The 8,797-nt window shown below is 40.7% G+C and overlaps 2 protein-coding genes across 2 annotated transcripts; both read left to right on the forward strand.

Moving 5' to 3' along the window:
• Positions 1 to 572: 572 nt before the first annotated feature.
• On the forward strand, positions 573 to 3,936 carry LOC108338807 (metacaspase-5). Its single transcript, XM_017575836.2, has 2 exons — positions 573 to 1,034; positions 2,716 to 3,936. The coding sequence occupies exons 1-2, from the start codon at positions 689 to 691 to the stop codon at positions 3,627 to 3,629; spliced, it is 1,260 nt and encodes a 419-aa protein (XP_017431325.1). The 5' UTR covers positions 573 to 688; the 3' UTR covers positions 3,630 to 3,936.
• A 1,918-nt stretch (positions 3,937 to 5,854) lies between these two features.
• On the forward strand, positions 5,855 to 7,756 carry LOC108339233 (uncharacterized). Its single transcript, XM_017576373.1, has 2 exons — positions 5,855 to 5,934; positions 6,043 to 7,756. Exons 1-2 carry the CDS (start codon positions 5,855 to 5,857, stop codon positions 7,754 to 7,756), a joined length of 1,794 nt encoding a protein of 597 aa, XP_017431862.1.
• The last annotated feature ends 1,041 nt before the right edge of the window (positions 7,757 to 8,797 follow it).

An 8,797-nucleotide genomic window follows, 5' to 3' on the forward strand; every position in this document is an offset into this window, starting at 1 on the left:
AATTTTGTTGTGTGTAATTGTGTAATCAGCACTTTGGTGCAACCAGGTTCTATAATTTCTGTATTTGTGTTTTTCTTTGTTGGATAGGCAAGACTTTGAGAAAGTGTAGCCTCCTAAAATTAGAATTTTTATGTATTAGAGCACAGTGAGGCTGTATTGAGAGATTCTTGTATTTTTTTTATTGTTAATCACTAGTGAATTCTCTCATACTTAAATTATTGGAAATGACGGAATGTAAATTTGATTAAAAGTTGAACATAAAATATTGTTTTCGTTTATTTTGTTTTTGTATTTTATTTGATGGTCAGAAACTTTTTTTGAGAACAACATCAAGAAATCAACTTTGTTTAAAGAATGTCAAAATCTGATTCAGTCCAATTCCCTCCTTTTTGGGTTGAGATAGAGTGGTTACAGTTTTAATAAAACTTATTTTAAATTTAATTATAAAAAGTAAAATAAATATGAAAGGTAACACTCAATTATAAATATACTAAACAAGGCTTTAATCATAATTATAATTGTTTTACATGATTAAACCGTTACTGAACAATGTAATTAAGGCGAAAATAGTAGATACGTTATCGTATACCGGAAACACCCCTTGTCTTCGTTATCGTTCAGGTAGAAAAACGCGCAAGATAAAGGGTAACACTCTCACTGGTGGATCATAAAGAGAGAGAAAGTTGCAATGGCGAAAAAGGCAGTGTTGATCGGAATCAACTACCCGGGCACCAAGGCGGAGCTGAAAGGTTGCATAAACGATGTGCAGCGGATGCAGCAGTGCCTCGTCGAGCGTTACGGTTTCTCCGAAGACAACATCACCGTGTTGATCGACACGGACAAATCGTACACGGAGCCGACGGGGAAGAACATCCGGTCGGCGTTGACCTCGCTGGTCCGATCGGCGGAGCCCGGAGACGTGCTCTTTGTGCACTACAGCGGACACGGTACGCGTCTTCCTGCGGAAACGGGAGAGGATGATGACACTGGATTTGATGAATGCATTGTTCCTTCTGATATGAACCTCATCACTGGTTGGTTACTATCTAGATCCGTTTTTAACTCTTTGTTTTGTTCTTTTCTGGCTTTTTCCTGTTTGGCTATGATCTCTTTTTTCGGGATGGGCTTTCTTTTCTTTTGGACATGATTGGGGAAGATTATTTTTCTCAGTTTCATCTTCTTTCGAGGTAAAAAATATAAAATATAAAACTGTTTGCAGTGTTTATTTAGAACAAAGCTTGAAATTTGTGAAAAAGAAAATTTGAAAAAGTTAATTGTTTTTTTAATCTGAAAGTTTGTGATTTACGATTCCTATTTTGTGTATGCAGAAGCGGAATTTATGTTACTTTCAAACAAAATTAATTGTTTTTCAAGTACCTCTTGCCGAATTGATCGAAACAAAATTATTCTGATTACAATTGATTATATTATTGATTATTGACATTGAACTTTTGTAGTTGTCTCAAAAAAATGCTGATCTAATGAGTTGTTTGTTTTCTTTTGTTTTTCTGGGTTTTGAGATGAAGGAAAAGTTGAACTAGATCTGGTTGTATCCGCGTGAAAACAGTGTAGATTTGTGACACCATTTTGGGGGATGTTTGATTTTATAAACGGTTGATGTAGTAAAATGCATCAAATTAGTGCCTTCAATTTATATAGAATTTTTCTATCTGTTTACACTATGAACCAATAGGAAATCACCCTCTGGTATTAATTTTTAAAAAGATTTTAACACTTTTTTAGATAAAAGTTAGAATTTGTTTGAGATTTTCTCTATTGAAGATAAATAGGACTTTTTTTCATTAGAGAAGTTTTCAGAGACTTCAAGAAATACTTTTAAGTTTTGCATCCAAATAAATACTCAGTCCTTAAGTAAGTAATCTATGCATTGATTTTGCAATGTCCTTAACAATTGGTCAAACATGACAACTTTATTCACGTTAGCAATTACTACCTATCATGTACGATATTTTGTTAGTTATGAAAATTAAATTTTCCAGTGATGTCACCCATACATAGACAATGTGAAGTTTTTTCTATAATATCATCCAATTATAGAATATTTTATAATTAAAATTACTAGGATTTTGTAATAATTACTCTGCAATCATATCGAAGATGATTTCTGACCGATTGGCGATATAATTTTATAGATTATATTGACACTATATGAAAATTAAACTCTTCTTACTGATGCTTGTAATTTCATATATTAAATTGATTTATTACTCCTTTTACTTTAATGGGTGGTGATTACGTTTATCGAGTATCCGGCAAAGTTGAGACCAAATTTGGTCTACCTTGGTCAGAAATGGAAAACAGATGGATCTGTTTAGTTAGTAAAGAGCAGATCCGTGTTTTTTCTTCAGCCCTATGTTCATGCTGTGTTTGTTTGAGTAATTCCAACTTGATGGAAAATAATGCAGTATTTTTGTGTTTTTTGGCACAACACTATTGCATTGGCTTGATTTATTTGCGAGTGATACACTATCTGTGTAGGTCTGTGCAAACAGATTATGATTCAGGGAATTTGTTGAAAACTGATTCATGAGATCGTATAATTTTCCCAGGTCAAAATCATTCTTCATTTTTATGTTAATAACTTAATTCAAACATAGTAGAAGTAAATTGTTATGTTTGAGATGGAACATTGTTGCATCGGCATGATTTTTTTGTGGGAAGTAACAGGCTATATGTGTATGTCTGTGCAAACAGATGATGATTTCAGGGAGTTTGTGGATGGAATCCCCAGAGGTTGCAGGATCACAATTGTGTCTGATTCTTGCCACAGTGGTGGCCTACTTGAAGAAGCTAAGGAGCAGATAGGAGAGAGTACAAAGGGAGAGGAGGAAGAGTCTAAGTCTGGCTCTGGCTCTGGCTTTGGATTTTCAAATTTTCTCCATCGGACTGTGGAAGATGCCATTGAGTCTCGCGGATTCCATATCCCTTCAGGTTTGCGCCACCACAGAGGCAGGGATGATGGTGATGAGGTTGAAGATAGGGATATTGATCTTCCACATGGGGACTATGGCTATGTAAAGAATAGATCTCTGCCCCTTTCAACCCTCATTGATATACTCAAGCAGAAAACTGGGAAAGAAGACATTGATGTTGGGAAACTCAGACCTACTCTTTTCGATGTCTTTGGGGAAGATTCTAGTCCCAAAGTGAAGAAGTTCATGAATGTTATTTTGAATAAACTCCAACAAGGAGGTGGTGAAGGTGGGGGTGGAATATTGGGGTTGGTGGGTGGTCTTGCCCAAGAGTTTCTCAAGCATAAGCTTGATGATGATGAGGGATACGCCAAGCCTGCCCTGGAGACACGTGTGGAAAGTAAGCAGGAGGCATATGCTGGATCATCCAGACACAGCCTTCCGGCTGGTGGGATTCTGATGAGTGGATGTCAGAGTGACCAAACTTCCGCAGATGCAAGTCCTTCAGGAAACGCTGCCAGTGCCTATGGAGCTTTCAGCAATGCAATACAGGAAATAATTAAGGAGAGTGATGGTGCAATCACAAACCACGAACTTGTTCAGAGGGCACGGGAGAAGCTCAAGAGGACCGGTTTCACTCAAAAACCTGGACTCTACTGCAGTGATCACCATGTTGATGCTCCTTTTGTGTGTTGATCTGTGCTTTTCTTATGCAGAGAGAAAGAGAGAATAATGTCGTTTACTTGTTTATAGTGTGCTTGTGTATTGCTGTGTATGTTTGGTATGAAAATGAAGTCATTGCTTTCATACAGTTATCATATGCTGCTCTGCTACCAGGTAAGGACTATTTAAAATTGTAGTGTATTTGTTGTTACATTCATTGTGCTGAGAGACTGAAGTATCAGAACAAGGTTCATGCACCAAACCTCAGATTTTGAATCTGAATACTTTGGTATACGTGAAATTATTATAAAATATAGTATTAAATTTTGTGTCGTTCGAATTATTCTGGCATCTTTGTATGGATTTGAATTTGTTGAAAAAGGTTGTATGTTATATAATGTTCAGTTGTATCTCTTTCTTTGTTCAGACGTTCAGAACAAGTTTGTATGTTGTTCAAACTCACTACAAAACAAGATTAATTTGAGACTTGTTAAATTTACACTGTACTTAAGAACTTATGAGTATGATATGCAAGTTTTTGATAATATAACATGTTCTCCAAAATTAGGAGCAGCAAAACTCACAAGTTTCCAAGGATAAATATTCTAAAAATTTACGTAGAGACAAAGGAAAATGTGGGAGAGATAAACACTAAATAATATAATTTTCATCATAACATGATTTCTTAAAAATTCCCTGAGATAAGATGAGGCGAAATCTTTATTTTTTCAACTTTTACTGGTTTTCTTGTATTGACAATTAAAAATTAACTTTTATATTATCTTTATTCGTATATATCTTGATGTTCTAACGTAGGATAACAATTTACCCCCTTATGTAGTTTTTTGTAAATAAACACATGAAAATATCCAAATCTTACATTAGATTGCAACTTTATTACACTGTTTAGTATTTAATGTTACTACATTTTCGTCATATTTTTACCATCTATTTTCTTATTCCTTAGAAAGGCACGTAAGCATTCCTAAGTACTTTACCTTCATGTCATTTTTACTCTTATTATAAGTTAAATAATATTTTTTCCTCTTTTATTTATAGCTTAAAATATTAATTCAATTTTTATTTTCGTTTGATTTTGTCAATTTAGTTATAATACTTTTTTTTGGTTTAATAAGATCTAAATTTTCGTCAATTTTATTCAATTTAATCCTTTTGACTAACATCGTTTAAATAATTTTTTGGTTACTCTTTTTAATATTTAATTTTGTTTGCTAATATTGTTAATTTTTTTAATTTTTCTGAATTTAAGAAAATGTTTAGGTATGAAGTTAGCATTATGTCACATGCAAATAGCATTGTCACATGTCATGGTTAGTGTCACATGTTAGTTTCTTGTATTCAGTTTGGTTTTTATATTCGCTATTTTTGTTCAATTTAGTTCCAATTCTTTTAAAAATGGAGCAATTTTGTTTCTATTATTACCGAGTAGGGGGCGACCGACTGGGCGCGCTCAGTCAATGCCGAGTAGGTGAGATCAGTTGAGCAATCAGACCGATCGGGTATGGAAACCCATCTTTCCCGGTCGGGCGCCAGGGCAGTACTCGCAAATCTTCTAGCCGTCGGTTGGGGACAACTTTTGAATGACCATGAATGAGTAATTAATGGTGTAACGGTCATTGTCGAGCAATTAAGGTGAGCATTAATCGCCATTAAGAGGTAAATTAATGGGTGATATTCTTTGAAACCATATAAATAACAAGTGATGAAGAAGGTAAACGATCTGATTTTGATTGATTTTCATTAAACTTGCAAGGATAATTTCTGACTTGAGCGTCAGAGTGTTTCCTGCAGGTCACCCCACTTTGATATTGAGAAAGGAGGAGTCAGGAGTAAAGGAGGAAGCGAGAAGGAACGATTGGTGATGGAGGAGCATTCCCGAACAGTAGCCGCAGGATTATTGAGGACAGCCAAGTGAGACCATAAGGATGGAGCAGGACCCGACAGTGTTCATGCAGGAGATGAGAAGAAGGATGGAGGTGATGCAAGCAGAAATTGAGACCCTTAGGGGCGAGCGTGATGCGGCTATAGGGGCACAAGCTAACCGCCAGTCTTCCGCACGCACACCACCCATCGTTGAGATGCCGGGGACGAAGCCGGATTCAGAGGAAGACACAGATCCTACGCATGACAGTCATTATCACGGGGAGGATCAGAGCGAGGCTGGCTCACATCGGACCGCCAATCGTCCGATCCCAGCCGGCTGAGCGAGAGCCCTGCATCCGTTCACAGCGGCGGTTATGGAGGAACAGATTCCGAAGAGGGCGTTTCCGGCCGTGGAGAAGTACAACGGGTCAGGTGATCCGGAGGAGCATTTGAGGTCCTTCGTCGACGCCATGACCATCTACTCCCCTAGTGAAAATGTGTGGTGCAGAGTTTTTTCCTTGTCAATAAAGGGATAAGCCTTAGCATGGTTTCATTCGTTGAGACCTCGAACCGTTGGTAACTTCGCCACCTTGAGGGACATATTCGAGCGGCAGTTCTCTACGGGTAGAGCTCGAAATTTGACGTATCTGGAGTTGACCAATATAAAGCAGGAGAAGGGAGAAAGTCTTCGAGACTTCATGGACCGATTTAACAGAATCGCTCGGCAAGGGAGGGGAGTGGGTAAGAAGTTTACCATTAGCACTCTGGCCACCGCATTGAGGCCCTCCCCTTTCGCCGATAATTTGTTTGCGAAACCCCCTTTAACCTTGGATGAGCTACAAGAGAGAGACGCTCGGTTCATCAGAATAGAAGAGATGAGGGCGATTCAGAGGCGACAACAGGAACAGACCTCAACCTTAGGGCAAGAGAAGAAGGAAGGTAAAAAACCGTTCGTATCCGGTGAGCGGCCGAAGGGCCAGAAGTATAGAGAGGGCCCGAAGGGGAGTAGATTTGAAAGATACACCCCATTGAATATGCCAAGGGCTAGAGTGTTGGAAGAAGCCTTGAGTGCAGACGTGATTCGTGTAAGACCTTCTCGGTCATCGTCCAAGGCGGACGGAACTAAGCATTGTACCTATCATTTAAATATAGGGCATAACACCGAAGATTGTACGGTGTTGAAGGATAAGGTGGAAGAGCTGATCCGGGCGGGTCACTTAAAAAGGTTCGTCAAGGAAGAACGGAGAACGAGAAGTCCACCCAGGAAGGCGAGGGTGGAACGAAATAATAGAAGAGACGATAGACACCTGGATCGTAGGCGAAGTAGAAGTTGTAGCCATGACCGATCACTGCGTGGCACGATAAACACTATCTCTGGAGGTTTTGCTGGAGGGTCGTCGGCGTCGGCGAGGAAGAGAAATCTAAGGGAGCTCAAAAGTGTTCACCGGGTGGATGTGAGGAAGTGCTCCATGCCGCCAATCACGTTCACCGATGAAGATTTTCATGCTCCTGATCCAAACCAAGATGATCCAATGGTGATAACAGCTGTTATTGCTCGGTACAACAAAGGGAAGGTGTTGGTGGATCAAGGAAGTTCTGTCAACATTCTTTACTGGAAGACATTTCAACAAATGGACATATCCGAGGACCTAATAGCCCCGTACAATGAGCAGATAGTAGGATTTACGGGGGAGAGGGTGGATACAAGAGGATATGTCGATCTGAGAACTTGCTTGGGAGCCGAGCGAAATAAGGAGATGAAAACCAGGTTTTTGCTGGTAGATGCAAACACATCGTATAATGTGTTGTTGGGCCGACCATGCTTGAATGCATTCGGGGCGATTGTTTCCACGCCTCACCTTACACTCAAATTTCCGTCAGACAATGGAACTATTTGCACCGTCCGGTCCGACCAGAGGATTGCTAGAGAATGTTACGTGGCCGGGCTGAAGGTTCAGCCATCCTCGTCTGATCCACCCAATCGGCAGAGGAGGAGACGATCGGAGGTAGCCTTGACGGATCTCGATCCAAGAACTAATACCGATGATCGGATGGAACCAATGGGAGAGACAAGGCCTTTCAGCCTTGGACGGAAGGAGGAACAAGTTACTACCATTGGGAGTGAGTTGGAGGAAGACAAAGCCAGGACGATAGGTGCAGAGTTGAAGAAGAACAAGGACTTGTTTGCTTGGACTGCAGCCGATATGCCCGGGATCCACCCAAAGATTATGTCACATAGGCTGGCATTGTTCAAAGAGGCCCGACCAGTGGCATAGAAAAAAAGAAGATTGGGGGAAGAGAAGAGATTGGCGGTGGCAGTTGAGGTGAAAAAGTTGTTGGAGGCAGATTTCATCCGTGAAATCAAGTACACAACTTGGATGGCGAACGTTGTGATGGTGAAGAAGTCAAGTGGGCAGTGGAGAATGTGTACGGACTTCACGGATCTCAACAAAGCTTGCCCCAAAGACTCTTATCCGCTACCAAGTATTGATGCGTTAGTGGATGGGGCTTCGGGGTTCCGAGTGCTAAGTTTCCTGGATGCCTATTCGGGATACAATCAGATTCCTATGTTTCCCCCGGACAGTGATAAGACGACCTTCATCATCGAGCGGTCTAACTATTGCTATGAGGTTATGCCGTTCGGTTTGAAGAATACGGGGGCTACATACCAACGACTGATGGATAGGGTCTTTTCTAGTCAGATAGGTAGATGCATGGAGGTCTACATAGATGACATGGTGGTGAGAAGCTGTTCGGTAGAAGACCATGTGAGGGATCTCGCGGAGGTGTTCCATCAAGTTCGCAAGTATAATATGCGCCTTAATCCGGCCAAGTGCACTTTCGGGGTACCGGCGGGAAAGTTTCTAGGATTCCTCCTAACAACCAGAGGAATAGAGGCGAACCCCGATAAGTGCAGAACGATAATGGAGATGAGAAGCCCTCAAAAGCTGAAGGAGGTTTAGAGGTTGGTAGGAAGGTTAACTTCACTGTCGCGCTTTATTCCAAAGCTGGCCGAGCGGATAAAGCCGATAGTGAGAATCATGAAGAAAAGTGCGGGCACTCATTGGGATGACCAGTCATGGGACGACCAATTATGGGACGACCTGATTCGGGGCATGCATTACAGTTTTTCCTGGCGATCTCGGAGGACACGGTCAGCTCGGCCTTGGTGCAAGAGCAACCAGAGTTTAAACTCGTGTACTTTGTTCGCAGAACATTGCAGCCCGCGGAAACAAGGTACAAGGGAGTCGAGAAGATCGCTTTGGCCCTAGTGATGGCAGCGCGGCGTCTAAGGCCGTACTTTCAAAGTCACCAGG

The sequence above is a fragment of the Vigna angularis genome, chromosome 5 (genome assembly GCF_016808095.1).
Source record: "Vigna angularis cultivar LongXiaoDou No.4 chromosome 5, ASM1680809v1, whole genome shotgun sequence".
NCBI lineage: Eukaryota > Viridiplantae > Streptophyta > Magnoliopsida > Fabales > Fabaceae > Vigna > Vigna angularis.